We start from the raw sequence: 27,524 nt of genomic DNA, 5'->3' as shown, positions 1-27,524 counted from the left end.
AAACTGGGAGACATTTTTCAACTGCTCATAAACTGCTTGAAACCATTAACATTGAGTAGAGCAACACTGACTCTTCTTCCTGTAAAAATAAATAAATCAATGTCTGCACATTTAATACCAATACGGCTTAAGCATTTAAAGAACACAAAGGGTTAGGCTATTATGTGATAAGTTAATTAATCTACAGTATTTGTGCAATTCTTGCTAATTTCCTGACCAGTGATTTGTGATTTAAAATGGTTAAAACCATTAAAAGACCACTAAATATTTAGACATTTTAGGCTTGGCCCCTTTTTTTATTATTTCAATACTACTAAAAAAAAAATTAGATAAAAAATTGTTAACATTAGTTAATGAACTAACATGAACATTAATAAGGGTTAATAAATGTTATAAAACTATATTGCTCATTGCTAGTTCATGTTAGTTTAGGCATTAACTTATGTTAACAAATGAGACCTTATTGTAATGTTACAGAATAATTGTATACTCACAAAGGCTGAATTTATTTAACAACATGTCACATGTTCCTTCAGAAATCATTCTAAAATGATTTTGGTGCTTTAAGAAACAATTCTTATGATTATCAACGTTAAAAAAAGTTGTGCTGCTTACGTTTTGACATTTTTCTATGATTCTTTGATGAATAAAAAAGTTTTTATAAATGTCTTAACTGTCACCTTTGATCAATTTAATGCACCCTTGCTTAATAAAAAAAACTGACCGCAAAACTTTTGAATGGTTATGTATATACAGTATATAAATAATTTAATTTGAATCTTATTTTTCATCAGTTAAGTAACGCGATTAACCTGAAGGAAATAGCGGGTCAAACCGAGGGCTACTCCGGCAGTGATCTGAAAGAGCTGTGCAGGGACGCCGCCATGTACCGCGTCAGAGACTATGTCCGCAAACAGCAGATGAAACAGATCGCACTACAGTTCCAGCTGGATGAAGAGGAAGAGTATGTCTAAGATGCTTTGTATAATACACACACAATGTTAGCATTTTATTTTTTGTGTGCACGAAACGCAGCTCTCACATCACGTCCTAACCAAAAAGGTCTATAATATCTATCTGAAATCTATCCCATTAATCTCAAGTAGCTGGTTCATCTTCCTGTTTTGTTAGAAGAGAAACAAGCCAAGGTATTCTTGTGAGTTTTGAGATGCTGTGTACATGTGTTAAATATAATGTAATTTTAATGTAATTTAAAGCATCAAGCGGATGTTGCGATTGTCCCTATTATTATATATATCGGAGTGAAACGGCTTCTCGAAACAAGAACAAATGTAGGACGGGACAGGAATGTAGGATTTTGACATTGATTGATTCGTTAGATGGTTGTGGTTTGCTATTGGTGGATCTCATGTGAGTGACAGGTTGCCCCGTCCTCACGCCAGTAAACGTTTCATCAGAGAAGAGAAGAGAAGAGATGAAGCTGCGAGAGAGAGGGAAAGTTATTTTGATTAAAGATTACGAGTGCATGAGAATAAAAAATAAAAAAAGTATGTGCACGGATAAATCATTTATAATAAATACTGGAAGATTCCATAAAAAAAAAAAACAAGAATTGTGCATTATTATTTCATGGTGAATTTAAATATTTTTTCACTGTATATTACTGTAAATACTGAAAATTAGCTGACATGAAAATGCAAAAAAAAGTCATATCCAATGTTGTTGCTCAGCTGGTTCATCTTCAAGTTTTGTTAGAAGAGAAACAATTCAAGATATTCTTCAGAGTTTTGAAGTGCTATTTATATATGTTGGAGTGAATGTAAATGTATACAACTCACTAAAATCTAGCAAAACTCATGTCACTGATTTTGTCCCTGGTGTCCTCTGGTGTGTCCTCAGGCATTTGGACGGCACGCAGCTGAGGCCCGTGACTCAACTGGACCTGCTGTTTGGCCTAGAAAAGATGAGAGAGTCCAAACAGGCCACAGTTACAGCTGACCCAACAAATCTGAGAGAGGTGCCTCTGGACTGAAAACCTCTCGCTTTACACCTTCATACACTCAATTTCTCTCTCTCTCGCTTATTTCTTTCTGCCTCATTCTTTCTCTCCTTTTCACATTTCTGTTGCGTTTCAAATTACTACTTTGCACTATAATGAATTTACAGTCACACACTCAATACAACAACCATGTTTATGTGTTGTAACAACAACAATAATAATAGTATACACGCATACATTACATAATATTTCAGATATGATTATCTGATTATCATATTGTGTAGAAGCAGATATTGAACCACTTTTTGGATTTGAGAGAGAAATAAAACAATCTTCGCTATGTCTATAAATGTTTTAGTAATCAGGACCAGATTTCCTGAAACACCAAGTGTAGTCTAACTGTCTTATTAGGATGCATGAGTGTTACTCTAAAGTTAAACTGAATGATGCATGTGTGATCTTCGTTAAAGCTGCAGCCCGTAGGTTTTATTCGTTGTCGCCATCTCTGTTCGAAATCTACACTTGCAGTCATTCGCAGAATTATCAACCATACGTGGGTTGTGCCTCGGTTCAATGTTTTGAGGAGAATGTGCGGCTGTCAGTCGCCGCGCCGGTGTGGATACTGCATTCGCAATCACAGATTATACTTTTTGGAAGTATGACCAACATAAGAATTTTCACCGGAAATTGTCATCTGAACAAGTAACATCCACTTTTGTTCTGACCAACTAAGGGGGAAAAAAAGCATTGCAGTAAATCGTGCTTTAAATTATACTTTGTTCTCAAATTGTTAATGTTAACAACATCAGCATTGCTTGACTACATTTAATGTCCTTCTGATATTTATCCTTGTTTTCACATGGGCCCGGTTGCAGTCTCTTTTTTTCTGTAGCCACTCCGAAGTCCGAACGACGTCTTTTGCATTTTATAACGGGTGAATCTCCAGTTGTCACTGGTGATTGTCGTTTGAACCTTTCTGGATCCGCTATCAAATTGCAAAGTTTAATAATAATGCTGTGAGAAAAGGCTATAAATCTCCAACACCAACATCCTCACACGCAATATACTGTAGCCTACTAGCCGAGACCCCTTCTTTATGTGGTGAAGGTGTGGTAAGATGTGACGTAATGATGCAAAGACATGCTTCAATTTCCCGCGGAAATCCACCAGTACCACTGGAATTAAAAACATTATTACAAGCTCACCGTTTTGAATCGAGCTAAGGCAAGCAGATAGTTTTGCACACTGGCTGGTTATATACTTGCTCAAATTTATTTTGGATGATTTTTAACCCTAAAAAGTTACGGAATGCAGCTTTAAAGGGATAGTTCACTTTAAAATGAAAATAATGTTATCATATACTCACCCTCAAGTTGTTTCAAACCTGTGTGAATTTCTTTCTTCTGCTGAACACAAAGGAAGATATTTTGACGAATGGCAGTAACCAAACAGTAAACTGGTCCCATTGACTTCCATAGTAGGAAAAAAATATACTATGGAAGTCAATGTGACCAGTTAACTGTTTGGTTACTGACATTCTTCAAAATATCTTCCTTTGTGTTCAGCAGAAGAAAGAAATTCATACAGGTTTGAAACAACTTGAGGGTGAGTATGATGACGTAATTTTCATTTTAAAGTGAACTATCCCTTTAACACCAATTTAGCTATGATAAGATGATTGTGATAATGTGTGCAAGGGGAATGTCTGGGTCGTATTTCAACCCAAAATCAAAAGAAAATAAATTAGCATAAAGAAAATTAGTTTCTTTTCACCGTGACACATGTTTTCATGTCAAATTCTCAATTTATACAGTAGTGTGATATATTGATATATATTATTTTCATTTTATATTATTTTAAATATTTAACTTATACTTTACGATTATAGTATTAAAAATCAAAATATATTTATTACATTTGAATAAAAATAATTTTGATTGTATTATAATACTGTATACTGCGTTTTATTACTGTGTATGTTTATATTACAGTAAAGAGAGTGAGAATAATTTCTATTTTTTATCTTTTGGTTTTGGGTTGAAATATATTTTTGTGAGATCCAAGTGACCAGATATTTATCATTTGCTTGTCTTGGTGTACAAAAGTTTTTAGTTCTAGAAAAAAAAAAAAAAAATCCACATCTCACATAAAGAAATGGCTCTTTAGGTATAGATGGCTTTGTATCCACATGAAGCAAGGTTTTATACTTGATCAAAGGGACAAATCACAGGGACAAATGGTGCTACATGTATCTACTTAGAATTAAGCCCTTTTTCACATTGGTTATTGAAAGATGTTAAACATCTGTCATATATTGATGTTCCGATTAGTCAGAGTGTGTTTAGAAAGGTTTCGCTTAGAAAATAACTTCAGTATATCACTCGATGTGTCAAACCAGGATCATGATACTCATTTAACAGAAAATTAAATGGGCACAAAGGTCACTACCAGTTTTGTCCGTCCTCCATGAAGTTTCTGGCCTTTCACCAGCTCTAAATGCACAATGTTTGCTCTTGCCAAACCGTTCCAAAGATTTAAGCAATTGTTTTCTCATTGGCTAAATATGTTATTAAGGTAGCCGTGTGTCTCCATGTTTTACTTTGATAATGGATGTTAGATGTTAATTAACTGTCTGCCAAACATTGCTTATTGAAATGGCAAATACATTTATTTAGATTTATGCTTTTATCGTGCCATGTGCATTTCCAATGATTTGACAATATGACATATTTAACATGTAAATGAAGCAAATGTGCTTGTTTGGCAAACTATGCTCACAGTAAATCTGTTTGAGGAGAGATTTGGCTTCCTTTAGGCACCAGATGACACCTTTAATGCTGCTCTGTTCTGCTTCAAATGTGTGTTCTTCTGCTTTGGTAATCAGGTACCTGGATGTGTTATAAAGAGAGGGGGAGGAATGAACCCAGATCTTCTTCTTGCTTTTTGTCGCTACAATCACCTTCTGTTATCGCATAAAATATTGGGATAATGTTGGGATAGTTTTGCTGAAAATACCTTTTCCCTGTTAAGTTCTATAACTTTTCCATGCTTATTTTGTCAAAAAAAAAAAAAAAAAATCAATCACTCATATTGTCTGGCTTTAAGATACAAACATTTTCTCACCAATAAATCTCCACATTGTGACTGTTGCACTAAGTGTTTTCTCAACTTATGATAAACCCATCTGGAATGTATTAAATGATTGTCAAGAGAATCATGTACTTGCAGTTCTTGATGTTAACATCATTCTTTGGCCTTTTCACCATCTCCACACATGTACAGAGCGTTCTGTTCTTGCAATATGATAAAAAGAGGCAGACGTAAGAGAAGCTGTTGACATTCAGCTCTTTGCTGTACTTTGTGCCTCGCTTGCATCAAAACTGCATAACCTTTGTTACAGTCATGCGTCAATTTCCTTTGAATCATAAAGCTCTCTCATCACCTCTTTCTCTCCATTCCTCAGTAAACAGCCAAAAATAGAAACTGAAAGAAAATAGAAATAGAACTGATGTCAATGAGTTCACACTGATCTGTTGCTTGGCAGATTTCCTCTGTAAAAATGATATATAACTACGGTATGTACAGTATAATTGATAGTTATATAAGCTTTTAATGCTTGTATATTATAAAATGTTATTTTTTAACCTGGATCCACTCAGAAAGAGAGAGGTTTTTATCACGTTCGCAGTGAAAGTCCACAAGAGGGCAGTATTTGTATTGCAATATTTCTAAGACTTTTAAAAGTTCTTAGAGTGAAAAGTAATAATAAAATACCCAAACTTCAGGAAAAGTTCTGAAAATTATGCTGTTTTTTTGTTGTTTTTTTCCCCAAGCAATTGCAATGAATGGGAACTGAAACCTTCTATATTCTAAAAGTTCAAGATCTTTATTACCATATGTACTTGGTACAATGAAATTCCTATTTTTGTAAGGAAACAATGTGACGTGTGCTAAATTGCAAGTCTTGTAAAGTCATAGTTTTATGTCTTGCATGGACCCAAATTGAAGACATTATTTGCTGAAAATCTTGAAATATGCCCTAGCTCTCTTTGACACATGCGGTACAAGTAAAAATGTCCAGTTCATAAACGTGTATTTTTTAAATATGAATTAATTAATCCAGTTCAAATTGTTCACAAATCAGATGAATATTCTACAGTTTTTTTTACTTCCTCTTTCCAGTTTGAAAGTCCACATAAAAATGATATATAGAAATGAGTGGCCAGTATAATTATTCAAAATGTCTGCTTTTGAGTTTCAATAGAGAGAAAAAAGAGGAAGAAAGACTTATGGGTTTGGAACGACATGAGAGTGAGCAAATGATCACAGATTTGTCATTTTTGGGTGAACTAATCCTTTAAATCCTGACTTAAGGCAGTAAACCAGATCCACTGCTGGAAAACGCTTCCTTTAAAATCGAGATCTCCTGACTCTGTCATTCTCAACTCTGAAGCATGTACGAGTAAAACATTTTTGTCTCTTGTGCTCATAAAGGTTGCATATATTTCATCAAAAATAGAGTAATGTTGTTAAATATTATTACAATTTAAAATATCTGTTTTCTATTTTAAGATATAATTTATTCCAGTGATGGCAAAGCTGAATTTTCAGCAGCCATTTCTCCAGTCTTTAGCGTCACATTATTCTTCACAAATCAAGAAACATTTATTATTATTATCAATGTTGACTAATGTTGACAAATTGTACTTCTTAATGTTTTTGTGGAAATCATATTACTTTTTTCAGGATCCTTTGATGAATAGAAAAGCATTTTCAAATAGAAATGTATATATAAATTCTGGATTGTTCAGTTTCAGCCCGTGTTCTCTTTAGGCCAAAAAACGTGTTCTCTTTTGGCCTATAATTTTTGGGTATATATAAATTAGAACTGACATTATTTTCTTCCGCCTGTAAACTGTTAGTGCCTCGAAGGCTGTTCCACAGGCCCTGAAGAAGGAACGTTTATATATTAAATATAGAGTTAAATATATGAACATCGCTACTTCAGGACCTGTGGGACAGTCCTTGAGGCACTAACAGTTTACAGGCGGAAGAAAATAATGTCACAGTTCTAATAGCTCAGGACATTAAAGAGACCATTCCACTGAAACTCAAGAGCAGTCACCTTTATTTATATAGCGCTTTTTACAATACAGATTGTATCTAAGCAGTTTCACAGTGATAACATGAAAATAATACAACAAAGTTTGTTTCTAGAAGAACGTTGCGTCATCGTCCACCTTAAGTAAGGCAGAAACACCATAAGATTACCTGTGTGAACACGCCGTAGTCCTGCTACAAGAGGCTTGAGGACTGCAGAGGTTGCCAGTGCAATAAACTGCAATGACCATAATGTAAGATGTCCAAGACAGTGCAGGGAGACAGGAAAGAAAGCTCATCGTCCTTGCAGTGCTAAATCGTGTGTGACCATATGTCCTCCCAGACGTTTTTGAGAACTTGCAAGTGCCTTGGTGGAAGAGTGGAGTAACGTCTCACAGCAAATACTAGCAAATCTGACTCAGTCCTTGAAGACGACATGCACTGCAGAACTTAAAGCAGCTGGTCTTGTGGAAACACCACATACCGACTGCTACTACTGACCGCTCTCTTCAGGGACTCATTATTCGATGTCTAATGTCTGCGGAATTTGGTTAATCTATCTGTCTATTCGCTTTCATTAACATTGATGAGGTCTTGTCATTCTGCAGTTTCTTGTGATGATCTGGAACTTTCATACTGTCATAATATGCAAATGCAAATCACAGGAAAAGTGTTGCATTTATTTCTGATTTTTTTTACTGGCTGTTTTGGTATGCGCATATTTATTATACAATTATAACAGTAAAACAAATGGCAGATGTCATCAGGATTGTGTATTGTTTGAATTAGTGTTGTTTGTTTAAAGCTGAGAGCTGTTTTTGATGTGTGATTGAGAGCCGCAGGCTACATGCTGTTTTGCTGATTACCGCATCTTAAAAAGTTTAGTAAAAATCAGGGCCTTGTGTCTCGAAACAGGTTTAATGTACCTTTTGACTTGACTTGGCAACTGTAGTTTCATCTTTATAGGGTTTTATACAGTACACAGATAGTTTCAAAGTGACGATAATAAACAGTGATGCAAACAGAATCCAATTCTGCTGTAAAGCAGCTTTAAAAAAAAGACAAAAGTGTCATTATTCAGCCGAAGTCAGTTCAGTGTTGATTCAGTTCAGTTAGATAACTGTGTTAAGTTCATTAATTATGAAATGAGTTCAATTCAGCCATAAGCTAATCTACAGAAGATATTAGTGTCACTATTCAGCTTAATTCCGTTTAAAGTTGATGCCATTTAGTTTAATAACGGTTTCATTAGCCGTGTTTCTATTACCCGTGTTTCTATTACCCTTTAAATTGCACAAATTGAAATTGTGAATTGAAAATATGCTTAATGGAAACACATAATTTTCGCAAAAACTCCCATTTATGGCAAAAAAGTTTTTATGCTCACATGAGGTTGTTTTATCGCAAAAAAGTTTTTATGCTCACATGAGGTGTTTTTTCAGGCGATTCGAAAAATAAATATTTCGCAAAACTGCAATGGAAACAGTTTTTGCACATTTACAGTCACCTGACGTAATGACACGGTATGTTTGGACAGAATATGAGACAGAGTTCTTTATTAATTTCATAAAAGACATAAAAGATTATGATTCAGGCTGCATCACTAGTCAGGATGTGGATTGATGATCCTTCTGCTTGAAGATCAGGATACATCATGCTGGCTTCCAATTGAAGTTATCTTTTTTTTTTGTCGTCATTTGACCATGTGTGTGCATAGAGGAAGGAGCACTGGTGTGCATCTTCATCTGACCCTCTGTTTCTTTTCTGTGGACCCCGATGTGGATCAATAAAAAAAAACAGAGCTGACAGAAAAACATACTGCTGTTTTCCAAGTATTATTCAGTGACCCACTGTGATTTAATTGATGTGTTCACGAGTTATTTTATGCATTTTAAGCGCCCGAGTGAACGCGTTGTCATCTCGCTGAACCCAAGTGCTAATGATACATTCAATATGGAGATGTCTGCTGGAGTTTAGGCACCTGCTGTCTACTACAGGGAGCAGGGAACAGAATAATGAAGCAGAGGTATTTCTCACAGGCCTCGGGGAGGAAGCACAGCACCCGGAGCTGAGAGGAACCCATTCTGGTTGTCTTCAGGAAATGTGCTAAGGTGGATGAATTGAGATGGAAGGGGAATGTTAACCCTTAAAGGGAACTCAAGTGATCTTAAGTGGCAGAAATTTGACTCTGTCGGCATTCTAATGGAGGATTACATTTTTAAAACGACAATGCAGCATTTATTCCCCTGGTGCATTTATTTGATTTTTTTTTTTTTATGTGTTTGCACTATAAATAGTTTCCTTTTCTTTCTCTCTCTTGAGATGTGCCCAAGATTTGCTGTGTGTTTCTTTTAATAGTGTCATGTTTCCCCCTCCTTCAGTTCTGAAGGGCATGTTTGAATTTTCTGTTTGTATATGAAGTTTGGTGTATTAATATTCCTTTGATATAAAAAAAAGAAAAAAAAAAAGAGACGACTTGAGTGTGAAAGATCTTACCAAGAAGCTCTGGGGAATTACTGCTTAAAGCATTTTTTCAGTAGCATACGGTTCAAATCCCTCATCCGCCTTGTTATTCCAATGAGGCATATAACCTCCTGAGACTTCTGCTTTCTTCCATCTCAGATAGAGCTGAACTGAAATATACGTTATGTGTTCAGAAATGAAGCCCTTTTCGATTACATAACCCTTTTATCATATTCCCAATTGCACAAATTAATCATGCGGCACAAGAAAACCACAAACATATGTTAGTGGTTTCATTCAACGTTTGCCAGACTTTGTCACCGAATTGGGGCTTGTAAAGTAGACAAAAAAAAAGGTTCCAAAAGGGGCGGCGATGCCATAAAATAACCATTTTTGGTTCCCCAAAGAACCTTTTCTTAAAGGAACACTCCACTTTTTTTGGAAATCATTTTCCAACTCCCCTAGAGTTAAACAGTTGAGTGTTACCATTTTCGAATCCATTCAGCCGATCTCCGGGGCTGCGTTCCAGTCCACTTTTAGACACGCACTTGCGAACTTCCCTAAGCACTTCTCCTCGGGGAATCCCTGCTGCCATTTTGAAGTGCGTTCCACTTCGTGAAGTGGACAAGGGAAGTTTATATGGACCCTCGTTCCCTTGATTTTGACCGAGGGAGCGAGTCTACTTCATATGTACACTTCAGGCACCTATATGTCCCACAATGCAGTACGGTTGTGACATCACATATCTCGTCTAATCACCACCACAACAAACAACTTGATGATATTTCAATTATAATTTTTATTTATTTAAAACAACCCAAGCACACCTATATAAATGTGGATGCTGCATTAAACAAATTCTTAAAGGGAAAAACAATTTAAATAATAAATCAACTCCATAGCTGATTCCAAGTGATCAAGGACTAAGGACGTTCCACTTCAGCCCATTCCGGTTTCCTCCTGTAGTGGGCACTCGTGCAACGTAAGCAATGACGTACATCTGAGTGAACGAGGAGGAGGGAAGTTAGCAAGTGAAGGGCATGACAATTTTGGACTGGAACGCAGCCCGGGTCTGGTGGTAGCACTTTTAGCATAGCTTAGCATAGATCATTGAATCTGATTAGACCGTTAGCATCTCTCTCAAAAAAATGACCAAAGAGTTTAGATATCTTTCCTATTTAAAACTTGACTCTTCTGTAGTTACATCGTTTACTAAGACCGACAGAAAATAAAAAGTTGCGATTTTCTAAGTCAATATGACTAGGAACTATACTCTCATTCCTGCGTAATAATCAAGGATCTGTGCTACCATACCAGCAGCGCAATGATATTACAAACTTATAGTGCCGGTCACGTTGGAAGTTTCCTAGCTGGGGACTATTTTCAGGCGCTGCGTAATATCATTGCGTCCGCTGCACCCATGGTACGGCAGCACAGTTCCTTGATTATTACGCATTAATTAGAGTATAGTTCCTAGTCATATTGTCCTAGAAAATCGCAATTTTAAATTTTCTGTCGGTCTTAGTACACGATGTAACTACAGAATAGTCAAGTTTTAAATAGGAAAAATATCGAAACTCTTTGGACATGTTTTTGAGAGAGGTCTAATCGGTCTAATCGGATTCAATGATCTATGCTAAAAGCGGTAAAACTCAACTGTTTAACTCTACGGGAGTTGGAAAATGAGCCTATTTCCAAAAAAAGTGGAGTGTTCCTTTAAATTATTATTTTTTTTCTTAGTGTATAATCTTTTTGGAACCATAAATGCCAATAAAGAACCTTTATTTGTACGGCTGTGAACATAGGCCCTGTTTACACTTAGTATAGTCCTTTTGGTGTGTCCAAGCACAGCTTTTTGGCCGAGACGCAGCCATAGAGAGGCGACAACACTGTCAGCTTTTGTCGCCGGTAGTTCTTTAACGTAGGCTTGGTGTGTCCCAGGATTACCATTCCTGAATTATAAAACCCACTCACCGTGTTCGGGGTTGTCTTGCGTTGCGGCATTTTAGAAGTAATATAAAAGTCTTTACTGTCAGTTTTGATCAATTTAATGCATCCCTGCTGAATAAAAGAATGCATATTCGGGTAGAACACCCTTCAAGCAAACGTAAACACATATTTGTGCTTGTGTACAGCCTAGAAATGATTAATAAGTCATGTGAGTTCATAGATGACTTGTAAAAACCATAAAGGGCTTCCCACAAAACCATTTTTGCCATGAAAGGAGAATTCTCTGGGAGTGATGACCTTTCTCACTGACAGGATGTAGCTCTATATTTGTGTCATGGTTGTATCACAGATCTAGATCTTAATATAAAAATGATTAGGATGTTCACCGCTCTCTCATCTGTCTTTCTCTCTCTTCAGCTGAGCAGAGCTGGAGTCGGGATATAAAGGCCACCGTTCCATTACCACTGCTGATTGAGTCTTGAGGCGTTTTGAAAGGTTTTCAGATGAAAGTAGTGTGTAAAAAGAGGGTTTAAAAGTGGGATTTGAAAGACCCCTTTAGACATCTGATAAAGGTGGCTATTGGAGACTTTATAGAATTGTGTGTGTGAGCATTGGGTGTGTTTGTGCCAGTACCTGAAGCGCCGTGTGTGTGTGTGTGTGTGTGTGTGTGTGTGTGTGTGTGTGTGTGTGTGTGTGTGTGTGTGTGTGTGTGTGTGTGTGTGTGTGTGTGTGTGTGTGTGTGTGTGTGTGTGTGTGTGAGAGAGAGAGAGAGAGAGAGAGAGAGAGAGTTATCCTTGATCTAAAACCTCTTTAATCCACCAAATCAAAGTAAAAGAGCCATGATATCTGAACCCAGCTTCCTGTGTGTGTATTTATGTGGTTTTGTGTGAAAGTTAAAGCGGAGAGTCAAATACTGATCCAACAAATAATTTTTGTTGTCAAATGTTAACATCTACTACTAATTAAAGGTGTTTTTTTCAGTTAAAATTATTTCTCATATTTCCAGTTTGATGTACTGTACAGAGACTGTAAGCCAGTCATAAACGCATATTAAGTGGAACTTTCTAAACGTTCAGTGATATAGATATCGTCCAGATAACCAAACATTACACTCTAAAAATGAGTGGTTTAAACCCATGGGTCAAATATGGACAAACCCAATTTGGTTTACTTTTTTAATTAAAAATTTAAACCCAATGGTTGGGTTTGTCATTATTTGACCCTTGAAACAACTCGCATTTTTAGTGTAAATTACAGCCAAATGATCTAATAAATTCACAAATAAGTTATTGCCACAATATTTCAACTTGGCCTGTTGTTAAACACAAATAATATTAAAATGTTTACTCAGAGCTGGTACTTTTTTTTCCCAACCCGATCTCAAGAGAAATTTTTACTATTTTACGAGGTGATTATTTCATTGATTACAATGTGATTTGTAAACATTAGAATTTTAGAAGAAAAAATCATACACATAAAGTTCCCCTACACCCACCCCTGAACCTAACTGTCAGATAAGCAAAAGCAGATAGTGTCCACCTGATTTTGCAAATGCGGAAATAAGCTATTTTCTGTGAATGTGCGAGATTTTCGATTTATTAGCCGCTAGATAACTTTAAGAATAACAAAAAAATAAAATGATTTGCATTACAAACTATTGTGTTCATGATTAATACATTCAAATAATATGAGAATAAATAACAGTTTGCAATATCCAGCCGTATTACAAGCTGTTTTGTACAGCTAAAAATAACTGGGATCATTATGACACCGGCCACCGGAAGTTACAAATGGCCTCTTACGTTTAAAATAAGGAGGATAAAAACGCATGAATGAGATTGTAAGAATGAATACAAATCAGCCAACATTTCATTGAAATACTTGCAAATTGCCATGTGTTGGATCTTTTTTTCTCCACAATTTTTCCTCTCCTCTCGCAATTGTTTTTACATTTTTATTTACTTTTAGTTGTCCCAGGGGAATGTATATTTTCTTTATTCCAGTGGTTGTTAATAATAGGACTATGTTAAATGATTGTGGGATCATGTGAAATATTGTTTCTGTTTTAAAATGAAAATGTAGTTTTCAAATGTACATTATGTTTGTTGTCATTTGATACACACAGAGATCTGAACTTAAAAGGTGAGGGTTTTTTTGTAATCAGTCTCATAGATTTAAATGTATAAATTAGCTTATATCATACACTAATACTATAAATATAATATATAAAAATAAATGTAAATTATGAAGGCTCATTTTACTTATGCCAGTAAGTAATTACCTATACCACCCCTAGCACCCTAGCAAGTTAGCAACCACATGCAACACCTTAGTGAAGAAGAAGAAAAAAATTACTAATAAAAAAATTACACACTTCACTTTAAAAACACCATGCAGCTCGCTCTAATATATTGAGTGTATACTGTGATAATCACTCCTGACTTCCTGTTTTAGATCTGTGTACGGATGACATCCCAATGTCGTTCATGCACATAACGTGGGGCAGTGCGGACCAAGCCATGTGTCAGTTTGATGGGCATGAGTCACTGTGACAGCTCTATTAGAGATGCTAATAGAACAGGACAAAAGCACAGCACCCACTCAGGAAGCAGGAGATGGGGTAATGATGCCTAATTAACTCACGGGGCCCTCTCCTCTTTCTCCTTTACAGGAAAGAAAATATGACTCACGACACTGGTGACCACCTGCTCATACAGTGATCCCAAGTAAAGATCAGCAATTCCTCCTTGGAAATTTCAACCTCGGCTTAATCTTATTTCTTAGCAAATAACTCAATGAAATTGTAGAGGTGAAATTCCCGCCTTTTTGTTTTTCAAATCTGTAACTGTCAAAGCCACTTCATTACTGATTTTCTGGAGCTCAGCTATACAACTACAGTTACTACACCACAGACTGTCAACATACTCTCAACAGGTAAATTATTTCTTTCTTAAAATGTCTATAAATTATAACTTTAAAAATTGTAACAATCATTTCCTAACAATCATGTATTTTGCTCTTTATAGTTCAACAGAACATGCAAGTGTGAGCAGCTCTGTTCATTTAAGGATACTCATTTTCTCTTCTCCACAAAGTAAGTAACAGAGATATGGAATGCATGATCCATATTGTTTGATTTTTTTTTATTTTGACGTCATGCCCAGTCACATAAAAAAAAAACATTAAAGCTATCCCATGACTTCATATCACTTTTTCCTTTTAACATGGTAAAGGGCTCATATACTGTCCATTTTTGCAAATTTTGACCATGAACATTGAACACAATTGTTTTTACATAATCAAATGGAAGAGACACAACGTATCATAACCTCATTGTCTGCAGAGAGAAACTGCCACTCAGAATGCACACATAATGAAGGACACAGAGACATCATGAGGGATTGTGAAGATATTTCACTGGAACTTGGTCTTTATGACATCTATAATGTGTAATGTCAATTGTTATTTATTAATATATTCAGCTAACAACTGTTGTAAGAGTTGTAATTTTTGCTACAATCTGCCATGTCAATAAAAAAAAGTGCCTAATTGACACAACTTAAAAAAAAAAATTTAAAACCCAAATAGAGGCAACAAGATATAGGCAGAAAGAGGTCTAAAAAAACAATATTAATAAATAATTTATAAAAAATTAATAATATTTATAATATGAAGCTTCTAATGTACTAATATTAATGAAAAAAAATAATGTTGAAAAGGTTATTTATAACACCATTAAGGTCCTATAGCACTTTCAAAGCATGGTTCTTTATGGAACCTTATAAAAAGTTATATTAAAAAGGGTTCTACTATTGTTACAAGCCGAAGAACCCTAATTTGGTACTGTTTAGAACCATTTTTCTTAAGAGTTAGTTGTTACTAAGCCCATAGTGTGGACTTTTTTTCCAATTTAAGAACTCAGCTTATAACAACAATATCTATGGCAAGAGCTGCAGTCCTTTCTTTTTGATTATTTAAATTTTTCCTTTGTATTCCGCTGTAACAGTATGAAAAAAGACAACATATACTGCGCATTTGTCGTCTGCTCTCCTGATTTCATTTGCAATATATCCCCCGAATCACTGGAATGCACCAAAAGTCTCTAGTTTGTTCTCTATGTGTTTCTTTTTGTTTTAACACTGTTGCTTTATAATTGTCTTCCCCTTTTCACTTCTAATCCCTATTAGCAGTGTTTACTGGAATTTTTCTAACATGTAAATACAATTTTTGTTGTATGTCAAAATGACGGACATCACTTTGAAATATTATCACTCCAGTAGTTAATGAACATTTTCAATTAAGGCAAGGCAAGGCAAGATATTTAATACATCCGGAAATAATCGTGCTTTTGGGGTTATTTAAGGTCTGTTGAAAGTAATTTGTCAATGCCTTTCCAGCATGCAATTTTGCATTTAAAATACGTTTAATAGCTGTTAAAACACAGCCCTGATGTCTAAAACATGGCAAAATTTGGACGGTCAGTGAAAATTTAATAGACGTCTAACCATAGCCAAATAATAGACTAGTCATCAATTAAATAACATGTCAAAGAAATTAAACCAAACACCTTGCAATCACCGTTGACTTTTCTTAGATGATGAAATACATCTAGCAAGTTATTTTGGCAATAACGACATGTAACCAAATTCAACGCTATTTTGGCTAGAAGTGGGTTACTCATAGTCTGACTATATTGGGTCTATAGTTAACCTAGATGGTGAAATTATGGCTTGGTTGACACTTTTTAACGTTTAATGTTAGGTTGATCACCTCATGAAATACTAATTATTGCGTTCAAAGAGCAAAACTTTGGCTAATTGTTTACAGTTTGCCGGAAGTTACTCCAATAATTCGCACAAAGCGGCATAGGGCATCGAATCGTTAGAAGTGGTTTCACTCCATACGTCTGTAATGTGATATTTTGGAAAACATAGGCTACTGCAAAAACAGCATAAAATGAAGTGGATATTATCCACAATCAACTGAAACTTTCTAACAGCGACAAAGAATATCTTTAAGAAGTTCAACACCTGCACATGAAACCTGACTTACTAGGCTTCATGTAAAGACGAAAAAATTCAGAACACTGCGCCAATATTAAGCATTTCTTCTATTGTTTTTGGCATGTACCATGTAAATACTATATCATTCAATACCATTGTATTCCTACAGTCTACCGGTCTTCCCATTTCCCTGTATATCTTCTGCCATTATTATGCAGTAGCCTATACGTAGGCTTTAAAAATGACCTTAGGCTATTATCAACAAAACTGTTTCAAATGCTTATCTTCATAGTTTTTATTAGGATAATCATTCATAATGATGCTGACACAAAACAAACACACATGATCAAATGACTGAGCCGGTTCTTTTAAGTGACTCATAAACATAGAGCATGACCAATGTAGTATGTCTGATACCTGAACTAATAACTCTTATGAAGCCACAATTGTTTTAATGGATGGTCACTGTTTTGAATCAGGGGCTGGATCCAAAAACGTAGGCAGCTGACTTGTTGCCTCACTGTCCTATCAGGTAATGACTTTGCAGGCAGTGTTTGCTCACAAAGGCACCTCACGAAACTTATTTCGGACAGACTTCTGAGGCAGCATAACGGTTTAATGATCTACAGCAAAATAGAGAGAGCTTTGATGATAACTAAGCGAATATTTAATTTTTTGCTAGAAAGGACATCAAAAGTGATAAATGTTTATCAAAAAAGCACATTCACTCACAAACTGGCCAGCAACTTTCAGATGCCATTGCTTAACTGTCACAGGGTGTAACGCACAGGATTGTGGGATATCAAAAGCAGCGAAAGATGCATATGCTGCCTTCAAAAATCGATCAGATGAAGGTATCTAAAGAGACAGGAAGTTAAGCTAACACTGGATTCAGACGTGCCTTGATGCCTTCCTATCTTGAAATGCATCCTCCGAAGGCAGCATTTTTAAGATTTCGGATGCAGCCAGGGTTGAATTCTTCACTAAATTGAACCCATCAGAGCGGTTGATGAATCATCTGACTCACTGAACTGCATGCCATCTTTTTTCCCCTAGTGATGTCCATATGGAAATAAAACAAGTTTGTTTTTGACTTGCATTTGAGGACTAAATAGGTAAATGTTTCCTGGTGTTTTTTTGTTGTCGTTTTGCGATACACTATGTTTTTTCTTAAATTGCATTCAGACTGCTTGTAAACTCAGGTAAATGATACGCTGAAGATTCCCCAGCGGTGGTGTTAGAAACGAGGGAGCGGTTCAGTAAACACTGGTAGAGTACCATGGTATTATCATCATGTGTACATGCACAGTCACATAGCCTATTTTTGAGAAGCTTCTGTGGCGTGTGATTATGACAATACTTTTCGCCCACATGGTGCAAACTTGTGGACTTGTTTATAATTTCCATCCATTTCCATCAAAAGTGCTGTTTTCCTTCCCTACTGCTGTTTGGGGTGTGATCTATGGGACTTGAATTGGATTATAGGCACTGTTTTTGTAACAGGGCCACGCTATAGCAAGCCACAATTATTCCACCCTCGTGCCAGAGATTGTGTACCTTTCGTCACTGTTGTTTCTGGTTGGAGTGAGGAACTAATCTCCTGAATGTATCCCGCAGATAGTACATTAATGCGTCCTGTTTGTTTATTTGAGTTAGGCTAATTCTGAAATTGCATTGGCCTATACAAATAAATATCTTTATATGGCCCTTTTACTGTACTACTAAATACATAGTGCAGATTAGTATAAATAAGCGCTGAACTGCTATTGAGAAATGGAAATGTGCTGATAGTCAGAATGTAATTTCAGTATTTTCTGGCCCAAGGGCACAAATGGTATGCAAATCCTCACCCTTCCTTAAATGTATTCCGGAGCCAAGAAAACTAACTCCCTGCACTCAGAAAATTTCATCCAGTATTCCTATTCTCTCTTTCTCTTTCTGACTGCAGGGACTCGTCTGTTGACTGTTTGAATGGTCTGATGGATTGATGAATTCTGGGACCTTTTGATCTCTCTCTTATTATGGAAAACATCCAATTTTGTGCTAACATCAACTATATGATTTCAAGATTTTATGCTTGAAAGCTTCACTCTAGGTAGACGTTTTCCCTGCAAACTTTATTATATTAACTCAAAATCAATCATTTAGTGGCGTATCCTTATGTGACTATTTTGGAAACCCTTGAATGCTATTTACATCATTCATTCTGTATTGTCTTATAAATTCCAGTATAATTTGAATTATAAGTTTGCACACTTACCAAAGAAGACATTTCTTACATCAGGCAAAACATGAAAAATCCCAATTCATCTATAAGTTTGCATTTACATTTTTTGGTTACACTTTATTTTAAGGTCCATTGTTCTTACTCATAAGTACTGAGTAATATTAATTAACTGCATGTGCTTACTATAGGGTTAGGGTTTGGTTTAGGGTTAGTTACTTGTAATTGTGCATAATTGACTCTTAGGTATTACTATAGAGATGTAGAAATAAGAGAATCTACTTAATCATAGGAACATTTACTCATTTGGCAGACATTTTTTCCCCAAAAAATTATGTATATTATAGCTTGAATGGGTTTTAAATGGCTTTACTCAGAGATCTTGAGTGTTCTGAGACGAAAGTTGATCTTTAGGCCGCATAAGGATATGATTGCATGACTGGCTGTACAGGAAAGGCTGTGCAGAAAACCCTTATGGAGATGCTACAGTGCACTGTTAGTAATTCTTCATCATTAGAGAAGGGTAAGCATTTATGTGGACACCTTTTGTGTGAATCTGGTAGACATTTTGTGAATATGCATGTTTAAGAACACTTACCTATGCCTTTATAAGTAAATGAGAATCATTGTCTCTATTGTTTCAGTGTTTTACACCAAACAATCAGAATGCCCTTCAATGCTTGATTTTTATTCCAGTACTGGGGTAAAAACAATTAAGGTAATTTAAGGCAGAGAGAAGTACAGTGACAGAGAATTGTTCTCAAGCTTGTTATGACTCACCCTTTTTTTTTCGTCCCAGGAGTCTTGAGGACCTAGCATGTTAAACCTCCTGTGGGACTATTCAATTTAATCTCATTGCTGTCTTTTTGGCAGTGTGTGAGACAGATGCGCTTATACAGGAGCATGGGGCAATGTGTGGATACAGACCATATCTACAATGAGAAACGTGTCAAATTACCTAAAGAAAACGAAGGCAATCAAACCAAAATTTGTATTCGATTTTTACATGAGTGGTGCAGGCTGGCGCAGGCTGGTAGGTCCTTTACATAAAATTTTGCAAGCAATCACATCATTACATGGCACAAGCTGATTGGTCTCTAGTTGGTCCTTCACCTCCCCCAGCTCCACCTGCCTAGATCTTTTATGGGATTTATGTATGTATACAGTATTTATGCAGCAGCAGCAGTATATCTTATATGCTTACTATATATCTATTAGCAGCCATATTGACTACATTTATTAAACATATGGGGCCCTATTTTAACGATCTGAAACGCAAGTGTCAAAGCGCAAGTAACTTTGTGGGCGGATCCCGGCGCTGTTGTTATTTTCCTGGCGGGATAAATGCCTCTTGCGCCCGGCGCAAATCTAAAAGGGGTTGCTCTGAAGCAGCTTCATTATTCATACAGTAGGTGTGGTTTGGGCGTAATGTGAAATAAACCAATCAGAGAGTCCTCTCACATTCCCTTTAAGAGCAAGCGCGCTTGTTCTAACGCGGAATGCATAACGGCGGATTTGCCAGCGCACGCCAGGAGTGATTCACAGCCGAGGAGACCGACGTTCTCGTCAGGACCGTAAAACACAGAGAAGTGACATTGGGGATGATGGGAGAAACCCACCCAAATTAGCTTCGGTTAAACAGGCGTATCATTTGGGTAAATGTGTAGCTTAATCCAGATTTTTTTTTTTTTAAATCTAGATAGATTTTTTTCACATCTCATGGACACAACAATGATTTCCCTCCTGTGTTAATATTTTTCCTTGTAATAATGTATGATTTGCAAAAATGAAAACTGCTGCGTCTGTTTATATTAGAGAATCAAAGTGTATGCGCGTTAACACGCTACATTATGGCCAAGCACACGTAACGCGCCACTGTCTTTAGACTGGGTTTTTCCTGGTCAGTGGCGGAATTGCTTTCTAAAACTGGAAAATAGCACCAGGGAACTTTTGCGCCGGAACACGCCTCCTCTTTTCGCCGAACCGCCCCCGCAAGCGCAAGTTCATTACCTAATTTACCGACGTTCGTCTGTGGAGGGAAAAGTCCGCTGTGCGCGGGTGCAAAATAGGAATGATACATGCATCGGTGTACAAAGTCAATTGCGCTGGGTGCAAGATAGGGCCCATGGTGTTTGTTGTCTTTTCTGGAGCTGACATACAGTATGTGGCAAGGGTGTAGAATTCACTATGAATTGTCATTGTATAGTAAGAGCTGTGCACTTTTGTATTTCATGGAAACTATTTTACCATGGTTTGAAAACAACATCAGGGATGACGGAAAGTGTGTGTGTGTGTGTGTGTGTGTGTGTGTGTGTTTGTGTTTGTTGAACCATCCCTTTAAATATGATAAATAGCAATAGCACTGCTTGCCTATTCAAAAAAGGACCCTTATTTTACAGTATTTTGTATTCCTGATATCGGACAGGATGACAGGTCATTGATCAGATGACAGATTAAAGCAGTGCTGGCTTAGCTGAAGATGTTGACAAAGATAAACCGACATCATTTTGGCAACAAAACAAAAAAATGAAAAGAGATGTGACATTCTGGGAGCTAGTAAATGAAGAACCCATCATAAGTTACATGTGACTGCACACTCCTGCCATGTTCCTGGTCTTGAATCTATGATAAACTGTGCATAGCCACCTCCTGCTGTGACATTACTCTCGCCCTGTTGCTCAAAAGCTTGACATTCTGCACTGGAGCCCGTGGAGCGGCGGCAGAAAAGCTTGCTATGTTACCTCCTCAGTCGGACGCTTTAGCTCAGCTGCCATTATTGGGCTTCACTGTGTGGTCGGCTCCAGGCTCTCTGGGCGTCAGCGCAGGAAATGGGAGCAGATTTGTGGCAAATTAGAAATCTTGCTGTGGACCAGCGTGACTGAAGAAATAATCCAAGACTTGGACCTCCAATCTATGAGCTGCTAGTTTTAAGAAGCAGGCTATAGAAGGGATTGGTTAGGACTAAGATGAGGTTGGAATTGTTGGGATCAGAGTCAATCCTACATTTGTTATTCAGTGATATGTGAACATTTATGTCTTTAGAGCCACTCTCCGGCTGCACTTTAGATAAATTCTTTGGAAAGCGTTCCACGAGAAGATGGACTAACTAGCCAAATTGTATATACAATGGACAATGACACTTTTGGACACCCTAGAATTGTATGGCATTAGATGGCAATATTTGCAAACAAACTATATAGACCTTTTCCTTATAGGAATAACCTTTTCAACACTTTTATTGCCATTTTGCAATTACTTTTAGGTAACTTTTATTTGAAACCTCTCAGTTGTATTTATGTATTGCTTAACTCTTTCCCCGCACTTTTGATAATTTTCACAAAAATTCATGGCCCCCAGAATATTTTGTTGTATGAATATCTGAACATGCAATATATCAGAACAAAGAACAGACCCCCCCTGCTTAAAAAAACAAACAAACTTGTTTTATTCTAGTTTAATGCATTCTTTTTTTATCAACACTTGAATATGGGTAAGTTCCATTAAAAAAAGCAACATTTTGAACAAAAAGCTGAGAATTTTTTTTTTTTTGTCAAAGACAAAGTAGATGATCTAACATAGATGGAGTAGAGTCCATCAACACCCCTAATGTTTGCACAGTTCTGTAACTCAACCTGGGTCGACATTTAATTCAGTAAGCAGCTTTGACTTATGCTGTTTTTTAATGCATTATTTTACATATGCATATGATTAGACATGAGATGACTTGTTTCTGCGTCATCTTCGCATGTGTTTTGATCAGGAGATGCAGTACTCATTCAGAAGATGCGTCATAGCGCCCCCTACCATATAACAGTGAAAACATGGAAACCCGGAAAATTGGCGGGAACGCGTTTTCTCACAAATAACGGGAAATTCTGTCTTTGGCGAGGAAAGAGTTAAAGTATATTTATGTTAAAGAAGCATGTTTTATATTTTGTTATCTGATACAATGACATCCATTCATGTTTAAGTGTGTGACTTATATGTGTCACGTTGTGGTTGTAGTAGGCTAACCTGCACGATGAAAGAAGTAGATAAAAAAAACTGTTTTTATTAAATCCACAAGGAACTCAGGAGGTCGCAGGAGAAAAAACATAAACACAAAAACATTAAACACACAATACCGGACAAGGGAACTGAAAGAACTGAGGGCTTTGAATTAATACTGACAAGAAATAATCAACGGAAAATGTTGAGGTAAAAAGATGTAAAAAAAATATTATGGAAGTCAACTGTAACCGAAACTGTTTGGTTATCAACGTTCTTCAAAATGTCTTCTTTCTGTTTGGTTATCAACGTGTTCAGTCTTTTGTGTTCAGCAGAAGATAAATGCATACAGGTTTAGAATAACCTAAAGGGTGAGTAAATTATGAGTTTTCATTTTTCGGTTGACAATCCAAATACTTTGTAGGGTTTGTATTGTATCCATGTGCAGAGCTTTGATTTTGCGGTTTTGTGTTTTAGGATAGCTGTAACTCTCCATTCAGAACTGGTTTTATAAACCCATTTATGACCCATTTAATCATCTAAAATGAAAAAAAAAATCAAACTAATGTTTGTATATTTTGTAATTTGGTAAAGGCTAATGAAAAACTAGGTCCCCTGAGTCATTCTGCCCTAGTACTTGTTCCAGCACATGCTCCCTGACAAACATGCTCTGTCCACATCCACATCCACCTCCCACCTTCTTTTCCTGAAGGGCAGAACATGTAGATCTCAGTGGGATGGCGGGAGGTATATTGTCTGACCCATTTTTAGTTTTGTGTCCACTTATAAACAACATGCAAAGCACATGGATTCACTATGCTTTCTCAAGTGATCTTTAGCTTCAAAGCCTTTGAAATGCTTTTTGCTACTTTAGCCTCCACTTAATTTGTTTTTTACATGACATGTTTTTGTTTGTTGTGCTGCTTGTTTGATTTGACTCATAGTTTACCTTTCTTGATAAGTAATGTAGGCTTGACCCCATAAGGCATCACTGACAGTGGGGATAGTGGAGATATGTTTTGTCATGGGTGATTTAGATTCTAATCCAGAGGAAGAACATGAAGTTGTTATTTAATTTGTGTCTTATAATAAGTGACAGTCTGGCATATTATATTGTATTGTATTATATTATATTATGAAACAATGTTAAAGGATCAGGAAACTTTCATTCCAAAACAAACACAAAATGAAAGTAAAAGCAGCAGCCCCACACAGATGACTGTTGCACACACATAACATAACATAAATGTCCAGGCCTGGTCCTCTCTCGTCCTTCACTGCCGTCACTCCTCCTTTTATGCTTCCATAGCTCCTCCGTTCTCTCACGTTCTATTAATCAATGATTCCTAAGTATTCAGTTTCCACAAAAAAATATTAAGCAGTTAACATTGTAATATAAGAAATGTTGATTGAGCACCAAATCAGCATATTAGCCTGCTTTCTAAAGGATCATATGACACTAAAGACTAGAGTAATGGCTGTTAAAATGTAAAGTCCTCCTGTAGTCAACCATTGTATCGCTTAAAACTCACCTTTAATCACCAAAACAACATATTTGTTAAAAAAAAATCCTTGGAAAAACATCCGTCATGCCTCAAAATAGCTTGAATGTAACTCTACACCCTTGCCTCATTTAGAATATGTGGATCTATGAATTAGCCCCGCCTCCACTCACTCACACCAGCTCAGAGATCAACTCGTTGGCGATCACACGTTGACTTGATTGGTTACAAGATACCTTGTAACGTCAGAAACACCAGCGATTTCAACCTGTGTTTTTGAGGCTGTTTGGTTCACTGCAGTTTTAACTTGTGAATTTGAACATGGTTTGTCTTAAAGCATATTAAAAACACCACATAGACACATAAACAACATTAAAAGCTTGTTTTTCACCACAGGGGGACTTTAAGCTGTCATAACAGGAATACATTTTAATGTTAAAATATATGAAAATAAAATAAAAACATTTAAATTATAATATTTTTACAATATTTATTAAATTTTTGTATAGTGTTTAATTATGGTCATAAACATAAAAAAAAAAAAAAAATCTCACCAAACCTAAACTTTTGAATGGTAGAGTATATTATATATTATGTTATATTATAATGTTTTTTATATATATTTCATAAAATATTGTGTTAATTAAAGGTGCAGTAAGGTGCAATTTCTGAGAAACACTGTTGATATTTGAAATAACAAAAACAAATATTCCCCTACCCCAGAAGTATCACACCCCTATCTTGATAGCTCCACCCCCAAATTCACAAACACGCAATGCAGCACAGGCACCTCCCCCTCATGAGAGGACACCCCCCTTTCTGCTGATTGGCTTCAAGTGTGTTTTAGTGCTTACTTTCAATAGTGATTCTCAGAAATCACTTACTGCACCTTTAATTGTTTGTCAAAATGACATCAAAATGTACTAACTTACTTACACATTTATTTTCTTCCTGGTATTACTATGAACGATTCATTGGTGCATGTTATTCCAAAAAGAAAGAAAAGGCTACTTGACTCTTTAACGTTTAATCAAAATGTAATAAATTGCTCTTGCTCTCACACAACTTTTTTCTGCTTTTTTTTATTAACTTATCAATTTATTAACATTATGGAAGTCAAATGGGTTGCAACTTGCAACGGGCAATTAAATGAAACGTGTGTATTGCTCGCATGGTTTGCCTAATTTTCTTAAGACCAAGCTGTTTCTAAAACATTCTTAGAATCAGCAGGTGTAAAATAATTTTCTCACACCCCCTCTGTAATTTTTTAGATTATATACAGCATGTATTTTTAGACTGCCAGGAAGCCTTTCATTTTTGCCTCTTTCCGTCCTTGCTGTTTCTTTCTCACCGGTGAGAGAAAGCACGTGTTCGTTCAGGCTGGTGTTAAGAAAGCCGGGTGTCAGCAGGAATCCAGTCAATTCGGTGCAGCTTTGTCTCTTCACCAGACCTAATTACAGCTGTACCTCTGTGCTCAATAAGCTGAGAGCTGAAAACAGGAATGCGCAGCGGTTTGATATGACCATAGAAAACTGCGTAAAAAAAAAAAGTAGGCCGACATGCAGACGTGACCCATGCTAGTCTCATTATGTCTGGGAAGATCTTGCATGGCTGATTCATGCTCTACGTGACAGTTTTAAAAGGATGTCTGTGTCTGTAATGATTCTTTTTCCTGCTGTGCCGTGGTACAGGTGTACGTTGTGGAAAAACAAGCTAAAAGCCTTTGCAATTAAGGTAGCAGTGAGAGATTTTGTACCATTCGCAATGTCTTATATTATTATCTTGTACTTCCTATGGTTTTGTTGTTGTTGTTGTGTGTGTGTGTGTGTGTGTGTGTGTGTGTGTGTGTGTGTGCGTGTGTGTGTGTGTGTGTGTGTGTGTGTGTGTGTGTGTGTGTGTGTGTGTGTGTGTGTGCGCGCGTCAGTCGGCTTCCCCAAAGGATCAGCTTTGAAGATTTTTTTTTGTTATTTCATATACCTTTGTAATCATCACCTCCAAAAATGTATGCAAGAGAGGAAAATTCAATAACCTGAGCCCATTGTCACTTTAGTAATTATTTCTGATTAAATTGAAGAGCATTAAAAACATCATCACCCATATTCAACCTGATATTTAATTTATTCCTCCTTTTTTTTGTCTTCCTGCCTTTGTTCAAGTCTTGCTTGTGTCTCTTTCAAAGGATTTCCGTCAATGCTTCAGTGCATTTGGCTGCCTATCTTAGTGAATGACCTTTATTGTGATTCTCTACATTTATTCTTTTCATCTAAATCAAGTTTGTTCTCTACAGATGGCAAGAAAATATTTTTCTACACAAATGAGTAATGCCCTCCTCCCTGAACATCCTATCATTTCCAGTTGCATCATTATTTAAATCAATAGGCAGATCAATATTAGCATAAACTGGTTTCCATATTTGAATTGCTCATAATGTATCTCATAATGTTATTTCTCAGATGGCTGATGCAGCGCAGCGGGGTGCCTGTCAGAGATCAGCTTCAGATTTATGTCAGAGCTTCAGGACCGGGGTGAACGCTGAGGGCTGTGACCGGAATGAAAAAACAAGGATACGTGGTGGGTGAATGTTCTTGGATGAAAGAGAGGCTTTCTCAGGATCAATGTATTAGCTTGTTTTCTACTTCCCACAGAAAGTAAAAGTGTCGGACTCGGCAGTGCTTTGTGGGATGGACTTATGGTTAGAATAAAATTATCTATTATATAACGAATGGTTCCGGCACTTACCTGTACATCTAGATTCGGGCCACGAATTTAAACAGGCTATTTTTTCAACACAGTTGTTTATTGCACACTTGTCTTTTATCATATTGCTTCGTATGGGGGTGCGATATAATAATTTTAGTTAGTGAACAATTAAATTGTCTCCACGATCTGCTTTTGAAGAGAGATCATAGTATCGTGCTACAGTGCACACATGCTATCAGTTGCAGTTCTGGCGCTTGCGTCCCACCATAAGCCTCTATTCTGTACAACGCAAGGTACATTCACATCACATGTTTAGCAACGCAGAGGTAGGGTTACACGCACATGAAAGTGCAGTTCTTCGCAATCATTAAAGTGTATTATTTGCATGCGTTTTAAAGCCTTGTCAGTTAACATTTTATTTGCACGCTGTTCTGACATAAGCTTTCCTGAGTGCGTACACCCGAAGCGCGCACACGCTAAAAGCCTGTCAAACAGCGAGTGACAACTAGTTCTTATTGCGCTTTAGCTGTCAAATAAATACAAGGTTTACATAAACGCAGTCTTTTATGTCTTTAGTGAACGTAAAGAGTTGGGAGAAAAACGGATGCATGTCTGTGTAGATCCGTGCATTCGGT

At 36.6% G+C, this 27,524-nt stretch overlaps 1 protein-coding gene across 7 annotated transcripts in view; it reads left to right on the top strand.

Moving 5' to 3' along the window:
• Positions 1-27,284, top strand: part of atad1a (ATPase family AAA domain containing 1a) — a 34,991-nt gene extending 7,707 nt beyond the window's left edge. For 2 of the 7 annotated variants that reach the window (XM_079607094.1, XM_079607095.1), the window contains 3 exons: positions 795-964; positions 1,861-1,978; positions 4,845-5,109. In XM_079607094.1, the coding sequence (XP_079463220.1) occupies positions 795-964; positions 1,861-1,978; positions 4,845-4,949 (393 nt within the window). In that variant the 3' untranslated portion in view covers positions 4,950-5,109. Of the gene's footprint in view, positions 1-794; positions 965-1,860; positions 5,110-14,144; positions 14,408-14,499; positions 14,561-26,642 lie in introns of those variants that run through there. The other 5 variants (XR_013796865.1, XM_079607093.1, XM_079607092.1 and 2 more) reach the window with 5 other exon arrangements.
• The last annotated feature ends 240 nt before the right edge of the window (positions 27,285-27,524 follow it).

Source organism: Phoxinus phoxinus (assembly GCF_949152265.1).
Source record: "Phoxinus phoxinus genome assembly, chromosome: 3".
NCBI classification, from domain to species: domain Eukaryota; kingdom Metazoa; phylum Chordata; class Actinopteri; order Cypriniformes; family Leuciscidae; genus Phoxinus; species Phoxinus phoxinus.
This window is presented reverse-complemented; position numbering and strand designations above follow the sequence as displayed.